Genomic DNA, 17,489 nt, shown 5'->3' with positions numbered 1-17,489 from the left:
GGGTCAGGCACTGGGACCCCCGGCCTGCCCGCATCCCCTGGGCAACCTCCGTATGTCCTTTTCCCTCTCAGGCCATAAAGTGGAGCCTGCCCCGGGGCCAAGTAAGGACCTGCTGGGACGGCGCCTCCCCTGCCAGTGCTTCTCTGTCAAACCTGCCTGAGAGCGTCAAAGAGCGATTATCCATGGCTCGCCCTGCCAAGCTCCCCTGTGACCAACCCTGCAGCCTGCACCAGGCCCTGGGGCCAGGTGCAATGCCCCCAGGCACCCCTGCCCGGCACAGGGGCAGAAAGCCCCCCGGGGTCAGCAGCTGGTGGGGGCTGGGCACTAGGGCCAAGTCACCCCTGACTCCCACAGGCTTCTGGCCCCTAACCTCACTTGGCATCGAGACACTGAGCCCCTCCTCACCACCAGGCCCCCCGCTGGACCCTGGCCCGGCACCCCTTTCTCCCAGCCTCTTGGCAGAGCAGCCAGGCCTGGTTTCTTGGGCATGAACCAGAACATGCCCCACCCCGTAATAACCTCTTTCCAGGTGCCTGGGCCCTTGGTTTGTTCCAAGTGGGCCCCCAAAGCCATTACAGATCTGACCCCGATGATCTCTGCCACCTAGTCACCCATTGCCCCACCCCTTCTTCCTGATGGCCACACAGCCCTTGTCCCTTTGCAAGCTGGAGACCCCTGGGGACCTTTGTGGCCTCAGCCTGACATTGCTTGTCCTCACTTCCCATTAGCCAGCGTTGCCAGAGGCCTACCTTCTGCCAGGCCTCCTGCCCCCACCATCATCTGTTGGGGGGGCAGGGACGCCAGTGACTAACAGATGTGCGAGACAGCCATTCCCTGCACTGCTGTGAGCAGTAGAGCCCTGTGATGTGGCGAGGTCAAGGCCAGCTCTCTCCACCCCCACCCCCCCCGGCTCTGTGACCCTGGGCAAATACTTGTTCTCTCTGGGCCTCTTCTATAAAGCAGAGCTCATGATACCTTATTCTCAAGGCCCAGAGATACGGGCTGCGTGTCTGCCGTGGGCTGGGCTGATGGGGGGCGGGGAGAGGGGCACACGTTCCTTGGGTGCTGGACTCAGAACCAGATGGGATGTTCCAGGCAGAGCAGGAGGCCCACTCCCGGCCCCATGTCACAGGTGTGACTTAAGCTGCCAGCGGCGGCTGCAGACCATGGCGCCAGCCCCTGTCCATTAAGAAGCAGCCAGCAGCACCCAGCTTCCCAAGGGAGATTTCCTCCTCCAGCCCCAGAAGTTGGGCGCTGCTGCTGTGTCAAGGCTACACCTTTGTTTCAAGAACCATGTTTGTGCTTAGGGCAGGGACGCCTCCTGGGAGTTTTGCTGACACTGATGCTGGGCTCCAATGTGTTATCTGGCCGCAGACCTGGGCTCGGTTCCAGCTCCCAAGTCACTGACGCATCCCCTTGCCAAAGCCATCTCGCGTTCTCCGAGCCTGTTTTTATCATGTGCGAGAAGGGGTCATGTCTCTGCTCTCAGGCAGCCTGTGGCCGTGTGGACAGCACGAGTGGGTGCTCAGTCATGGTTCCTGCTCTCAGCCTGCGGCCATGGGTGGCACTATTGGGTGCTCAGTCGTGGTCCCTGCTCTCAGGCAGCCTGTAGCCGTGTGGGCAGCACCAGTGGGTACTCAGTTATTTCTGAGGCAGCCCAAGGCTGTGTGGTGGCACTAGTGGGTGCTCAGTCGTGGTCCCTGCTCTGAGGCAGCTGCGGCCGTGTGGGCAGCACTAGTGGGTGCTCCGTCATGGTCTCAGGCAGCCCAGGGCTGCATGGTGGCACTAGCGCGTGCTCCGTCGTGGTCTCAGGCAGCCCAGGGCTGCGTGGTGGCACTAGCGGGTGCTCCATCGTGGTCTCAGGCAGCCCAGGGCTGCGCGGTGGCACTAGCGGGTGCTCCGTCATGGTCTCAGGCAGCACATACGAGCGGCACAACTGGGTGCTCAGTTGTGTTCTGTTCTGAGGGCCATCCAGGCTGCCGTCTTACGCCTGGGACCCCAGTGAGGCCTGAAACCTTGAGGGTGGGGTAATGACAGCAAGGTGAGCGCCTGGGCTGTGGGCCTGCTACCTGGTGGCAGACCAGCCCTGGAGGACCAGCAGGGCTAAGCAGCAGCTCCGGGGTCGGCCAGGGGCCTGCACGCAGGAGCCCTCCAGGCGGCCCTGCTCAGCTCCATGGCTGATCTCTGGGGAGAGGGCTGAGCACAGCTCTAAGTCCCAGGGGAGGGCACCAGTGCCAGGGCCCCACTTGGACGGGCAGAGGTTTGTGCCGAGGGGCCAGGCGCTGCCCCCTCTGCCCAGGTGGCCATAGAATCACTCTTTCACTGAGTCTCTGGGGCAGTGCAGAGGGATCCAGAGCCAGGCTTCCCTCTGCCAGGCAGCCTCCATGCCAAGCGCTCTGTATGTCCCAGCAACTCTGCCACAGGACTGTGCTGGGGTATAGATGACACAGGTCAGAGTGGGGGAGCAGCTGAATGCCTCCCACTCATCCTGCTACCCATGCTGCACTTGCTCCAGGGGAGGCTGCGGTCTTGTCTGCCCGCACAGGGCCTGGCATGTGGGTGCTCAGGGAGTGTTAGCTGCTGATGGGGAGAAGGGTCTGTTCCCCAAACATCCTGTCCCACCCCTCTGGAAGGTCCTGCCTGACTGGGGGTCCCTACCTCAACTACTTCCCCAGTCCTCTGAACCTTTTGTAGAATGGGTGTCACAGCGCTGTCCTCTCTCTCCTGAGAACTGACTCAGAGGAGATGCCACGCGCAAGTTTGGCAGCTCTGCACACTCCTGCAGCCAGGGGCTGGAGGGGAGGCAGGAGGCAGGGCGGGGAGAAGGCTTGCTGTGCCCGTGCTCTGTGCCCCCCACCTGCCCTCACCTGAAGCCTCTGGTCCTCCAGAATAGACAGGGCAGCCAGGATGCTTGGAGAACTTACGGTCCTCTGAGCAAATGAGGGATGCCCCCCACAAAGGTCTGCCTGCTTGGCAGCCCCCACCCCAGGCTTTTCCCTGGGCCAGCATCTCTGCCCCTGGCTCTGTCAGTCCTTGGGTCGCGCCTCATATCCTGGTGGCCTCTGCTTTGCAAGCGCCTGTGTGAAAACCAGCCAGGCTCAAGGGAGGATCCCTGAGTCCCTGAAATCGTGAACCTTCCTGGTGCCTCTGGAAGACATTTCCACTGACAGAAATTAACCTCACAGAAAATTCCCGAGCGAGGGCAGTTCTCAGGTAAGCGGAGGCACCCGGGGTGGCGTGGGCCTGCAGGCCTGTTATTATATTTCTGCATAACTGTGCTGAAGTCAGCAAAAGGCCTGGCTGGATGATGTGCTAAAGCATGGCATCCGGCCCCACTGAACCTGACAGCGCTGTGAGGCGTGTGCGCCCTCGGGCCTGGCCGAAGGCAGTTCTGGGGCCTTCCAGGCCTCCTTTCCCCCTCCCCCAGGCCCCGGCTTGGGAGTCCCTGCCTTGTCAGGGCTGCCGTTCCCCCCCAACGAACACCAGCCTCGAGCGTGTTCACCCGGACTCTGCCCCGCCCAGAGGCCCAGCGCAGGAAGGTGCTCCCGGGTCTCCCTGTATCCCTGCCCTCGTGTCACTAACCAGCTCCCAGGTGTGGCTAAGAGCCGACCCCCTCAGGCAGCCCTCAGCAGTGGATGTTTGTCCAGCTGGAGATAGAGCAGGTCATGCCAGGCAGGAACCCAGGTGGTGTGGGTGAGACCATGGGGGCAGGCCAGGGTCCTAGCTTGGTGACACCCCAGGCAGAGGCCTGGGGATCAGAGTGGGCAGGGCGCTCTGCCCAAGCTCGCGGTGGTCAGCAGCCAGGCTGGAGCCCAGGCCTCGGCCCACAGCCAGGAGCCTTGCAGGCTGTGGTGGCGCTCCGCCTCCCTGAGCTGCCGCCGCAGCCTGTGCAGGACAGCGGCCAGGTCTGTGCTGCAGCCCTTCAGCCTTCACCCCTGTGGCTGGGGAGACTAGGTCTCCTGTACCCTCAGGTCATCTCGGGGCAGGGACTCGGTCACTTGTTCCACTTTACTCCTACCAGGGTCTCCACAGTGTGTATTTACCCAGTCACTTAGCAGAACCCATCTGGCACCTCTTCTGTGCTGGCCCTGTGCTGGGCCCTGGGCAGAGTTCAGACACGGTGCTGCCCTGGAAGAGGGTGTGGTCTGATGGGAGAGGTCATGTGGATGGACAGTGCCACCCTGAGCGGGGGCTCCAGAAGCTTCCTGGAGGCGGGGCTCCTAGGCCATGTCCCCAGCAGTGTGTGAGCTCAGGCCAGCGGAACAGCCTGTGGAGCCCTTCTTGGGTGTGAGGGGCTGGAGGGGGCCATGGGGAGAAGTGGCACCACAAGCAAGACCCCAGCCCAGTTTTGTCCTGAGAGCTGTTGGCTCTCGAGGGCCGAGGCCATGTCGTCTCTCCTCACCACCAACACAAGGAATTCTTCCCAAGCAGAAATGCCCCTTCTCCTTCCCTGCCAGACTGTGGCCTCCGGGAGACCAGGGGCCGTGTCCGAGGCGCAGCGGCCTGGCAGAGCTGGAGTCCGGGAGATGACTGTTGAGTGAATCAGCAGCTCGGTGGTGTGTGAAATGGTCCTGAGTGCAGTCTTGCGTTGCCAGTTAACGTGGCAGTTCCCAGAGCTCCGCCCCTGCACCCTTTACTTTGTCCTGGCTTTGTGAGAGCCATGTGGTAATTATTATGGTTGCCGTTACCGTCATCCCCACATCACAGGTCAGGAAGCTCCAATTCCAAGAAGCAAAGTGCCTTGGCCAAGGTCCCCAGCGCATGTGGGATCCTGGTGTTCTGCCGCCTTCCCTCGTGTTTCCACTGTAGCTGAGTCTGCCCTTCAGGGAGCTGGGTGGGGTCCCTGGGTGGGGTCCCTGCAGAGGGTGGGCAGCGTGCCAGGCCCAGGGCAGGTCCAGCTGAGTGTCTGCCTGCTCGAGCAGGGCCTGACCCAAGCAGGAAGTCCACCCGAGGAGGACCCTTAAGCTCAACTGGGGCTCCCCCCTGCACTGCAAGGCTCCACTCTGGCGCCCTTCACACGCTAACCCAGCCCCGTGCCTGGCCTCCTCCCCTTCTGCCTCCCAGCCCTGCAGGGTAGGACAGCTCTCCCGACTTGCTGGAGGAGGAAGCCGGGGTACCACAGGGAACAGATCCAGCCTGGAGTCTCACCACCTGGCTCCCTGTACCCCCATAGCTGTATGACCTGGACCACCAGGTGGCTTTGGGGCATGCAGCTTGCTAGTGGCCCAGGGCCTCACCCTCAGGAAGACTCTGGTGTGATGCTTGGCTGTCACCATCTTGAAACCCTTCAGTTCTGAATGAGGGACCCTCATTTCTGTTTTGGATTAGGCCCAGCAAAAAATGCAGCTGGCCGTGCCTGGCCTAGATATTGCATATCTCTGAGCCTCAGTTTCCCTGCCTGTGGACAATCCTCTCTGCTGGGGCTGCCACGGGGCCCACTGAGGTAGTGGATGGGAAGGTGCTTTATCAACTTTAAAGAGCCAGTGGTGCCTGTGGGAGGTTTCATTCCATCGCTTCTCCAGGTGGAGAGTGGAAGCCTCTAGAAATTGCTTGATGAGCCCACTGGGTGAGAAAGGAAATACATTCTTCAGACTATGAGGACAAAAGCCCTTTGGGGTTTGCCTTGCCCTCTTCTTTACAGTCCCACTAGCCAGACGGACTGGCCAGTAGACTCTGGCCTCACCTGACAGGCCTGCAGAGCCACGTTTGCCCTTCCAGCTCAGCCCTGGGAACTTGGCCCCTGGGGGTGGGGAGTGGAGCAGGGGAGTAGACCCAGAGGCGGCCACTGGGCGAGGAGGAGGAGGAGAGCCTGCACTGCTGGGCTGAGCCCTTCCCCACCTCCCCACAGGGCCAGAGGCTGCCGCAAGCCGGCTTCGTACTTGCTGCTTGTGTTTGGAGGGACCCCGTAGTCAAGGCTCCCCTCCCCGAAAGGGAGGGGCTGAGCTGTCTGAGACAGTAGTAGCTTAGAACCAGCTCGGGCTGGGCTCTGGGCTCTGGGCTCTGGGCACAGGGATCGTAGCTCTCCCATGTGCTCCGAGATGGGGACCCAGGGTAGTGGCCCAGGCTGCTCATCCCTCAAGGGCAGGAGCCAGCTCAGCAGCACTCGGTAGCCTCAGCTTGGAAACTCCCAGAAACAAGGCAGTCAGCCCTGTCCAGGTCAGCCTGTCCTGTGATTAATTGTGCACTTTAGTCCCCAGTACCCTACTTGAGCTGAAAGGACCTGGGTAGGTTAATTGTCACCCTGTCCCTGTATTGTGCTTTACATTTATTAACCTTGGGACAGTACAGCTAATGCAGAAACCTCCGTCCCTTAGTCAGAGGAGGGACCTGCCCGAGGCCACCGCAGGCCCCAGCTAGTGGCCAGTCTCGCCTCCAGCCTGAGCCTGGCCCAGGGAAGGCCTTGGGGAGGACAGGGTCACATTTCTGGTTCAGGACGAGTCCTCCAGTCACCCAGCAGGGGCCAGTGGTCTGGAGGGAGAGGCCCATTGAGAGGCCGAGTTTGTCCCAGGAGGACAGCAGTACAGAGAGCGAGAGCAGGGCTCGCAGCAGCAGGGAAGGGGAGGTGGTGAGGCCCCTGGTGCCAGCAACTGAGGCCAGGTCCATTTCTCAGGGACACCATCTCAGTGCCCCCACCACACCCCACCTCCGCTCCGTGGGGCACTCCCACAAGTCATCCCTGGAGCCTTGATGATTCCGCGTGGGAAAGAAGCCCATTCTTGGCCTCCCTATCCCACGTGGAAGGCTCAGGTGCCCAGGGGAATGCTGGCTTTGGAGTGCTGGGACCCAGGAGGGGAAACGAGCATTTGTCACGCATGGCCTACGTGCCGGGACCCAGGCCTGGTGTTTGTCAGGGGTGTGGGGGGTACTTGGCCCTCGCCCCAGTCGCAGGAGGGAATGCTGACATCCTCGTTTCTCAGTGCGCGGGCTGAGGTCTGGTGAGGAGGGGCAGCCTGCTGGGTGACAAAGCGACAGGGTCTGATTCCAGACTCACACCCAAGCCTGGCCACCACCACTAACCCAGCAGACGTTCCGGCAGGGAGCCAAGAGCACCCGGGCCGGTGCTGACGGGGACTCGGGAGGCGCCCCCGGAGGTGGTCTCTGAGCTGGGCTTGCAGGGCAGCAGGGAGGAGGCCTTCAAGCGGCGGGACCAGCACCCCACCGAGGCCGGGTGGTGGGAAGGCACGTGAGGGATCCAGAGCATTGCCTGGGCCTGGCTGCAGGTTTTGGACTTGAAAGCCACAGAGAGGCAGGGCCACGCTGAGTGTGGAGCTAGGAGACCTGCTCTGGTGGTAGCTGCCTCCCTGTCTCAGTGGAGGCATTAGCCACGAAAGGAGGGTGGGTGCCTCTGCAGCAGGCAGCTCCCCCACGAAACACATAGGTGCCTGCTGACACACACCCTCCCCAGAAGGGACTGCCCAGCCTCTGCCTCACCCTGCACTATCCCCCGTCCCAAGTCGGAGCTCAAAGGAGAGACCCTGGGACTTAGTAGCAGGGACTCCTGGTGACGGCGTATGCATGTATTTTTTCCTTCATTTCTATACTTGTTCCTAAACCCCTCCCAGAGAAGACTGAGGGCAGCTGACAGAAATACAGATAGCTCAAGAGGACAGACCTTTCCAGAACAAGCTAAGCGGTTAGAGCCCACTCCTCCGTGTGCAAGCCCCGGCGCCCACCCCTCCTCCAGGCCTGGGAAGAGCACTCACCACACACCTTACTCCAGCGCCCCCCGAACCCCAGTTCCTCCCAGCCCCTTTAAATTTACGAAAGGAGAAAAAGCTGCCCTAGATGAGCTTCAAGTGGACAAAAAGCAGATGCCTTTGGCTTGAAGTTCAGTGAGAACAGATGTTTGGCAGAGCACCTCATCAAGGTGATGGATGGCTGTGGTCTCAGGCCCTTCCCTCCACCGCGGCCAGGGCTGCCGACCACTCTGAACTCAAAGACGCGTTTACGAGGCCCAGCTGCCTCCCAGGAGTGCCAGTCTGCAGTGAGGCAGGGCGAGGGTTTAGGAAACAGGCCCCAGGCAGTTACATACCAGCCAGGCCGATCTCAGAGCAGCCCGCCAGATCCTGACGGACCCCTTAGCGGTATGCCCGGCCCCTCACAGCTCGTGAACAGTAATCACCCATCACTGGGTGATGCAGAGGCAAAGCCGCCCCCCTGGAGCCCAGAGCCAGGCTGTGCCTCCAGGGCTCTGTCCCCGGGGACGCTGACTCTCCCTCCCTCTCCCTCCCCAGAGACATGTGCAGTGAACAACGGAGGCTGTGACCGGACGTGCAAGGACACGGCCACTGGTGTGCGGTGCAGTTGCCCCGTTGGATTCACGCTGCAGCCAGACGGGAAGACGTGCAAAGGTCAGCAGAGGCACTGTTGTCCTGCAAGGCACAGTGGCCGCCCTGTCCCCCGGCCCAGGGGTGTGGCCACCCGGCGGTGCAGGAGCTGCTGGAGGAGCTCGGCCTGCTCCCGTGTCTGCTGGAGGGGCCATGGGGAGGGAGGGGCAGCCGCAGAGAATGCTGGGACCTTACTAGGGTCTCAGCAACAAAGCGCTCTGATGGCAGGATTGGGCTGCACCCCAGGTTACAGTGAAGCCTGTGTGATTCCTGCAGGACGTCCTGGGACCACTGTGGCTTCCTGGGGAGGGGGGAATGTAGCACAGCCCTCACCATAGCCCTGGGTTTGTAGGGCGTCAAGCAGGGTGGGGGTAGGGGAACCCAGAGCACAGCTTGGGGAAAATAAGGGCCTTGCGTGTCAGGGTAGCTGGAGGAACGAGGCCACGGGATCTCAGCTGAAGGGATGAGGGTGCTTTACCTTTGCAATTAGAAAAAAAAAGAATGGGCCATCTGAGAATCACTGCAATTGAGGAAATAAGGGAATGAGCCAGTGTGCTGGTTGCTGGAAGCAGGAGAAGGGAGAGGTTTCTTCCCACTCATTCCTGGAGCCATCCTGCAGCTGCTGAGTGCTTCCCAAGGGAGCTTGGCACCAGGGAGACCTCAGGGAATGAAAAGCAAGGGGGGTCGGGAAGGCTCTAGAAACAGCCATTGGTGCTCTGGAAACAGACATCAAGGAGAGGAGCCAGCCACGCCACGTGGGGACAGCCAGCCACCCGCAGGACTGACCCAGGCAAGGGCCTTGGGGTGTTCACAGACCCCTAAAAAGTCACTTTGCCTGCAGGGAACAGAGTTGGGCCTGAATTCCAAAGCCCCCTGTAAAGGGGTGAGCGCCTCAACATTCCCACCCCTCAGCTCAAGACCGTCCCTTCCAGCCCCTGTTGAGCCCGCCTGATCCCCCCTCACCACCCTGCCAGGAAGCGCGGCAGGGGCGTGAACGTGCGGGGAGCTTCGCCTTCTGAAGTCCAGGGAGAGGAACTAGGGAAAGCAGAGGCTGGGGAGGCTTTACGCAGTCTGAGGTGGGCTTCTTTAAGCCTGCGCAGGTGAACAGACAGCTCGTGACTTGTCTTCCCTGGCAACTCGTAGGCCCCCACGCTGGGAAGAGCCCAGCATCACTGGCGGAAACAGCAGCTCTTCCGCCTGTTTGTTTGAAAATCAAGCCATTCTGCAGCCACTGCTCTGTTGATAGCTGGAGGAGCGTTCCCAGCCAGGCAGGCCTCCTGGGGGCGTGAACAGGAGAGGGCTCTGACCTGAGTGGGAGCACCCAGGCCAGAGCTTGCTCTGCTGCCAGGCTGCCCTGGGCGGTGCTGGCCTCGTGGAGGGAGCCAGCCCATTCCCTGTACCTCCCTCTACGCCCACCCAGAAGCCCTCACCCATAGGCTCCTACACTGCCAGGCTATGCCCCATCGGTGGGCTGGGCAGGGGGCAACAGGAACGGTTGACGCCCCATCACCCTTCTCCCCTCCCCCACCCCCACCACTCGCTCACGCTCCCCCAGGGACACTGGGTGGTGCGTGGAACATTCTGCTCGATGGCCAGAGACCCCCTCCTCTCAGCCCATGCCCTCCCCACTGTTTTAGTTGCCCTCACCTGAGTCAGCCCCCACCTGGAGGCAGTTCCTCTGCGCAGGCTCGTGCCAGGCCACCTGACTCCGCTCTGAAGGCCCTCTCGTCACCTCGAGGGCAGGTCCGTGACCAGGGGGCTGCTGACCCCAGCGGGAACATCAGGGAAGGCTTCCTGGGGATAGTTTCTCCAAGGGTCAGCAGGTGCAAGGTGGCTGCAGGCAGCACTGGGTGGTGTGGCCAGAGCCGGGGTGGCCGAGGACGCAGGCAGGAGCCAAGCACACAGAGAAGAGGTGGGCTGGGGTGGCTGGGCCCTGCCTGCAGAGCCGCAGGCCCCTGACAGCACCCGGGCCCTCCTCTGCCGTCACAGGGAGGCCTCAGGAGGCTCCCACCCAAGGCAGGGGACACTACCCAGATCTGCTGGGTCTGGTCACTTGCTGGGTGCCAGGCCCCAGGCTGGGCTGGTTTCCTGTCTCCATTCCCCATCCATTCTCATACAGTCCTTTAGAGAGAGACTTGGCTCTGGGAGCAGCAGGGCTCAGGACTGGCCCTAGGAAGTCAGCAGCAAGGCCGGTGGGAGCCCCAGCTGGGGGAGCCCAGCACCCCTCTCTGTGTCCTGGGTTGGAGCAGCAGGCCCTCCTTCCCTCCCGAACCCCAGCAGCCAGCCTCCCTGGCCCGGGCCTCAGGCAGGTGTGCTTCCCTGGGCCTGCCTGGTGGCCACCCCAGCCCCTTCGCTGATTGCCCCAAGGGGGAAGGGGCTGGGGTTGGGTCTCCAGAAGGCCCGAGGCCTTCCAGGGGAGGGCCAGGAGGCCTGGTGATGCCCACATGGTGGCGTAAGCTCACTTGATCTTACTAATGATGCTGTGAGAGGCAGCTGTCTGCAGCCCCACTTCCCAGATGAGGAACCGGAGGCTCAGAGAGGCAACTTTCCCTACCCAAAGTCACACAGCTGGAGTGGGGGGTGTGTGTGAAAAGGTGTAGGAATGGAGATGACTGAGCCTCAGCCTGGGCCCGCCCATGCTGGACCTTCTATCTGCTTCTCTGACAGCTAAAGGGCCAGCGATGTGTGCTGGGTAAGGCCCATCTTTGGAGTCAGATGGTCCTGGGTTGTGCTTCCGGGACCTCATCTGTAGGCCGGACACCCCGGCCTCCCAGCCCCTTAGAAGTTTCCACGTGCCATGGCTTAGGGAGCCCTGCGGCGGGGCGGCACGAGGCAGGGCCCAGCAGACATCCAGGGGGCCTGTGCTCTGGGAAACGGGCTTTCCCCATGAGGCAGCATCATTCCAAGCGTGCGGCAGAATCCCTGGTGCCGAGAAATCCTGTCCTGTGGTCATGATTCCAGGACATGCGTGTAGGCACCTGCTGCCCTGGGGGGCAGGGCTGCACCAAGCCCCAGAGCTGCGCAGGCAGAGTCAGGCCGGAAGCCAAGTCTGGGGGAGCACCTGAGCGCCCCGCCCTGCCCCACCTTCCCAGGCCAGGACTTGCAAACAGGAGTCCTTGGGTGGCACTACCTTGGGCAGAAAGGCAGGCCTGTTGGCCCCTCCCGGCCCACCTCAGGGGTCCAGCCCGGCCCTCTCTAACCCCAGGACCTCTGATTTACTTGACCACAGGCCTGATTTTGGTTTTGTTGTGGCCAGCGCTGCTTTAAGCCTCTTCCACCTGTATTGAATGTAGCCTGCGTGGCTGGAGTTAAAACAAGTAGAGCAGTGAGCGCCGGAGGGTCAAGCCGAGAGTGGAGTCTGCATGGTGGACAGAAGTCTCTCCTTTATGGGACTCCACTCCCCCATCTGTGAAGTGGGGGCCGGCCACCTCCTCATGGGGGCGGGAACCTGCCCCTGCCCCACACTCACTGCGGGCTCAGCGCAGGCTATGCATTGCAGCTGGCCGTTCTGCCGAGATCAGGGACCGCCGGCGAGCAGTCCCTTTGCCCTTCCGGACCAGGAAGGTCATCTCTGGCTTTTGTTCCTAATTGCTGGGTCGTGTCTGCAGGGAGCTGAACAGGAGGGGGCCCCTAAGACTGGGGCCCGCAAGGAACTTTGTAGTAACCGGATTGTGTCTCTTGGAGAAGAAGCACTTCGGGGACAGGACCCCAAAGGCAAGTCTGCCAGCCTGGCCTAGGGCCCAGACAGCAGGCAGGGCCTCTGCACCCCGGCACACAGAGCCCAGGTGAGCCAGCTCATGCTGCCACAGCCAGGGTGCTGCTGGGAGGGAGAGAGCTCCCTGTCACCAGAGGCATGCACGCCGAGGCCGACTGGCAGGGAGGCTGGGAGGGGGTCATTGATGGCAAGTGTTGGGCCAGATGCTCTTGAAAATACAGTCCTAGCTCATTAACTGCCAAGCAGAGAAACAGCTTCAGCAAAGCAGTGTGGAACTAGGGGGGTGGGGGCCAGGAGAAGAACGCTTCTGGCTCTGAAGTCAGGCCCAGGTGTCATTCCAGCTCCACCTCTTACTGGCTGTAGCACCCTGAGCAAGTTACTTTACCTCCTAAACGCAAGCTTTTCGTCAGTAGAAGGGGGGGCAGTAGCACCTGTTGTTTTAAAACAAGCACCACCTGAGTCCCAGCGCTCCATAGAGATTATTTCATTTCATCCTCCTGGTGACCTTCAGAGGAAGTGCAGTCACTGCCCTGCGCTCCGCGGAGGGAAGGCGCACGGCCAGCCCCTTCCAGAGGCGGTGGGGGCAGCCGGAAGCAGCCTGTGGGCACAGCCTCCCCCTCCAGGCTGCGTCTCCGAGCACCCCGCTCTGCTGCCCGGCGCAGCAGGAGCTGGCTCCTTCCCGTCTCTGGTTCCGCGAATGCCAGGCCCCCGAGGCTCGGGCAGCGGCACAGCCGGCCTCCCCACAGACCCCCATCCCGACAGTTCTGCTGCGGGACCCAAGCGACGCCAGCCGGGGCAGAATGGGGGGACGGTGCCCGTCGCTGTCCCCCGGCGGACGGCTCAAGCGCCTTCCCCGGGCCCTCCCGCTCCTCCGCAGACATCAACGAGTGCCTGGCCAACAACGGGGGCTGCGACCACTTCTGCCGCAACACCGTGGGCAGCTTCGAGTGCGGCTGCCGGAAGGGCTACAAACTGCTGACGGATGAGCGGACCTGCCAAGGTGAGCCGCGGCCACTTCTAGTCAGGGACCCTCCCAGCCCCCGGGGGTGGGCCTGCGGGCTGGCTCTGCAGTCCTCTGGGTGGGCTCCTGCCCCCAGGCCGGCACAGCCATCCTAGAAGGTCTGAGGTCCTGAAAGCTTTAGGACCCTGTTAGGGCCCCCAGGGTGGTCACGTGTCCCCACGGCTCAGCAGCTCTGCCTTCCCCACCCACCGGAGCCACAGGCTCCCTGCTGGGATGGACGGCTCAGCTTCGGGGTGGGATGCTGCCCCCTGGTGGCACACACTGCCCGTTGCAACACTCTCCAGCAGGACTTTGGGGGCCTGGGGGCCTGCCATGCACCAGATCAGACACATCCAGTCTGGGAGGAGAGGTCTGAGCAAAAGCCGTGAAGCCCAGCTCAAGACAAGTCCAGCAGGACTTCCAGGATGCACAGCGAGCCCAGAGGATTGAGAGTAGAGAGGAGCAGTCAAGGCAGGCTTCCTGGGGGAGGGGACATTGAAAGACTTTAAGGACAAGTAGGCATTTCCCAGGAGGAGTCAGGGATGTAACCACCCCGGGGGCGGTACTCTTTGGAACAGGGAGTCGGGACCGCAGGAGCCCTGTGGGGCTGGATGAGGCCAATGGGAAGGAGAAGGGGTGCCCTGGTCAGGGAGGCACTCGGTTCATCGTGGCTCCTTCTGTGGCATTCTCCTTTGTTCCCCGGGGCGCCAGCAGTTGCCGACTGCACACAGCCGAGCCCCGGGAGGGGCTCAGCTCCGCCCAGCAGCGCAGTCAGAGACGGGCCCCCAGGCAGCGTGAGCCCCACGGTGGTCCAGCAACTGTTCCCTCTTGGGCCCTGAGGGGCCAGAGCCAGCCTGCCCCAAGCTCACTGTGCCCTTCCTGGTCCTGGCCGGGCTGCCAGGGCTGGCCGGGAACACAGTGGCTGTCACGGGGCCCATCACCAGGCCCCTCCACACTTGGACTTTGTTTCTTGCTCTGCCCTACGTGGTCTTCAGAGAGCCGAGGGAGGGTCCTTGGCTGTGCACGGGCAGCTGTCCGAGGGGCGCGCGGGGCAGCATGGCCGCTTCAGGGCTCCAGGACAAGCCTCTGCCCCCTGCAACGTCTTCACCTCCTCCAGGCCCACCTCTCTGCGCCCCAGCTCCAGCAGAGAGGGCCCACGCTCAGTTGCTTAGCACTCGGGGCTCTCACGATTGGGGGAACCTGGACCCTCTCGAGCCCCCACCAAGCTCCACAGCATGCCCTGGGTGGCCTGTGCCGCCAGCCCCCACCCCAGGCCCCTGCCCGTCCTGTTCTTTTAGCCTAAATGCCCTTCCCCACTCCTCCTTCCTCATTGCAAGCCCCATCATTGGTCTAGCCCAGGTGCCACTGGCACCAAGAGGTCTCCCCAAATCCCTTTGCTGGGAGGGATCATACCCTCCTCTGAGTTCCCACAGCGTGATTCCTTGCTTAAGTTATAAACACAAATGTGTTAACGAGTATTTCTGAAGTCACATAAGCCAGTGTTTGCAAAGAATGAATTCTAACTGCTGTGCCCATGGAGAGCCAGATTAGTGCTGCTTTGCCCTCATGGCCTCCCTCAACTGAGCCAAGGGAGATACTTTCTTTAGAATTTATGGCCAACATGAGCACTTTTCCCCTTTTTACCTTGGCTGCCAGGAAGCTCAGACCAAGTATCACACACTATTAGAGTAGCATATCCCACCTTCTACCTGTGGTATTTCCCTTATCTCCTCAAGAGACCTTCAAGAATAATAAGAAAACACTGTGGTCAGCATCCAAGAGGCCTGAGTTCATGTCTCAGTTCAATTGCTTTCTCAGCACCCTCGGGTGAGCCCCAATCTCCTCCTCTCAAAAATGCAATAAAGTTCCTGAAGGAGTGCATTAAACACATAGCCTAACCACAGCTTGATGTGATTTATTAAACTGGCAGAGTCCCAGTGGTCATAAGAATCCCTTGTAGCCACCCTGCTCCATTCTCCCCACCTCCAGGAAAGGGGGGATGTGCCCTCAAAGCTGGAGAAGAGGCCTGCGATAAGCCCAACGTCCCTCGTGGGTCGGCTGTGTACCGGCCTGACGGCTGGCCAGGGACTCCTCTCGGGGCCTGGGGACTGTTGGTGGAGTGACTGGGTGGCAGGCTGAGCCCCCTGCCACGCCCTGAAAGTCCTCCTCAAACTTTCTCTTCCTGCGGTCACACAGACATTGACGAGTGCTCCTTCGAGCGGACCTGCGACCACGTCTGCATCAACTCCCCAGGCAGCTTCCAGTGCCTGTGTCACCGCGGCTACACGCTCTACGGGACCACCCACTGCGGAGGTCTGCAGCCCGCCCACCAGGGCCACCTCCCCCCGAGGCACGCGCCTGGCCACACGGCCACCCACACTGCACCCCACGTCGTCGTCGCCCCCCCCCGACCTTGATCCACTGAACCTAGGGGGGGGCCTGTACAAGACTGGGGACAGCTGGGCAGAGGGGTCAGCCAAGAGCGAGTCAGGGAGTGAGGCAGCAAGCATCTGCTGCGTGCCAGGCCATGGCCAGGTTGTGGGCATGAGCCTGGAAACAGTAGTTAGAGGGGACCCCTGTCTGGAAGGGGGGACACCACTGCAGAGAGAACCCCACAGGCAGTTCATTCCAGGGGTAGGGGCCACAGCAGGAGTGTCAAGACCATGCGGAGAACCCCCAGGTGGGGACGCACGCCGGGGGAGCAGCGTGTGCAGAGGCACTGGGGTGGAGGGACTGAGGCAGCCGGTGTAGTCAGAGCCCCATGAGAGAAGAAGGGGCATGGTCAGAGGTATAGACTGGGAGGTGACAGGGACAGGACACAGGGCTTTGCAAGCCCTAGAGGTGCCTTGAAGTTTTATTCCCTGTTCGAGCAGGGGGGTGGCATGGTCACATTCACACAGTGAGATACGTGGCTGTCATGTGAAAAGTGGAGCGCAGGTGGCAGCCTGGACCCAGGCCCCAGTGGGCCGGTGGCTCCAGGCCTTGGAACAAGAGCTGCCAGTCGGAGGCAGGAGGGGGTGGGTTGGGGTAGACCCGAGAGGGCCTCAGGAGCCAGCACTGGAGGGAGGTGGTGACGGGCAGAGTGGGACAGGGGAGGGGAGTCGAGGGCGACCCCAGTGTCTCTGGGCATCTCCTGTTTCCGTGACATGAGGTGAAATGCTTGCTCTGCAGGGGCCAGGCGGTAGAGCGGTCAGCACAGCAGGGGCTGGGAGTGGCCCCCAAGGTGGGCTGCTCGGGGCCGGGGTGCCAGCCTCTGGCTTGGCAGCCTGGGCTCTGAGTCCTGGCACTGTGGTTGAAGAGAAGTGCCAGCCCTCACCCCCGTCCCCCATGGGTGTTTCTGGACTTCATTTGTCAGAGGAGGAAGGGCCCTTCGAGGTGACTCTGTACAGGAGGGGAAACTGAGGCTGGGTGGAGGGGATTGGAGATGCCCACAGTGTCCATTCCCTGCCCTGGGAAACCTGGCTGGATTGGAATTTAACCTGGATGTGGCTGCTTGAGTTTGGAAGCCCGCCGAGCCCACGGGGCAGGGTGGTGCTTCCTGGCAGAAGTAGCCCAGGTGGCTGGGTACCCGCGTGGCTGTGCGTGCATGGCGGCATGCAGTGACTGCACTGATGACCGTGTCGGGCAGGGGCCGGGCGGTCCTGGCCCTCTGTCCTGGTGGCCCCTTGCCCTGCCTCCCCCCGCCCTCACTCCCACCTGCGCTTCCAGATGTGGACGAGTGCAGCGTGAACGACGGGCGCTGCGGCCAGGGCTGCGTCAACACCAAGGGCAGCTATGAGTGTGTCTGCCCCCCGGGGAGGCGGCTGCACTGGAACCGGAAGGACTGCGTGGGTGAGTGCCCGGGGCGGTGGAGGGCTGGACCTGAGGGGCACCCAGGCAGGGGCTGCTCCAGGAGACGAGGGCTGGCAGGTGAAGGCAGACCCCTCGGGGCTGAGGCTTGTGCACCCTGAGCTGCCGAGTCTTGGGAGGGGCTGGAAGCTTCCAGGGGGTGTGTGGAGGTCCTGCTGGGGGCGAGGGGTGGGGGAAGCTGCACAGCGCACGGCACCGTGTCCACCCTCACATTCGTGGTGGGAACCTTCCACCTGCCCAGGCGCCCCGCCCACAGTGGGGTGATGGCGTGCGTGCTCGTGCGCCCTCTGCTGGCAGCCCTGGGCACTGTGGGCTCCCCAGGCTGAGTTCGCAGTTCTGCTGGTGGGTGCCACCCAAAGCGCCAACTGCCTCCTGTGTGCTGGGCAGCGCCCTGCCCTGGGTGCCGGGACTCCCTCTTCTCAGGGTAGCAGAGAAGGAGCGGCTCTCCAGGCCCCTGCCTCACAGAGCAACCAAGTGATCATCCTAGAAACCTGAGTCGCTACTCTTCCCCCTGCACTGACCCCTCCAGCCACTCCTCACCTCTCTCGGCATAAATAAAATACAAACCAGGATGAATAAAAACAGAATAAAAGCCAGA

At 62.1% G+C, this 17,489-nt stretch overlaps 1 protein-coding gene across 2 annotated transcripts in view; it reads left to right on the top strand.

Moving 5' to 3' along the window:
• SCUBE1 (signal peptide, CUB domain and EGF like domain containing 1) overlaps positions 1–17,489 on the top strand; it is a 137,921-nt gene that overhangs the window by 80,748 nt on the left and 39,684 nt on the right. For both annotated transcript variants that reach the window (XM_058308905.2, XM_058308904.2), the window contains 4 exons: positions 8,235–8,351; positions 12,920–13,042; positions 15,239–15,355; positions 16,751–16,873. In XM_058308905.2, coding sequence (XP_058164888.1) covers positions 8,235–8,351; positions 12,920–13,042; positions 15,239–15,355; positions 16,751–16,873 — 480 coding nt within the window. The remainder of the gene's footprint in view (positions 1–8,234; positions 8,352–12,919; positions 13,043–15,238; positions 15,356–16,750; positions 16,874–17,489) is intronic.

The sequence above is a fragment of the Dasypus novemcinctus genome, chromosome 12, assembly GCF_030445035.2.
Source record: "Dasypus novemcinctus isolate mDasNov1 chromosome 12, mDasNov1.1.hap2, whole genome shotgun sequence".
Classification (NCBI taxonomy): Eukaryota; Metazoa; Chordata; class Mammalia; order Cingulata; family Dasypodidae; genus Dasypus; species Dasypus novemcinctus.
The sequence above is the reverse complement of the archived record's forward strand: the minus strand, read 5'-3'. Positions and strand labels throughout refer to the sequence as shown.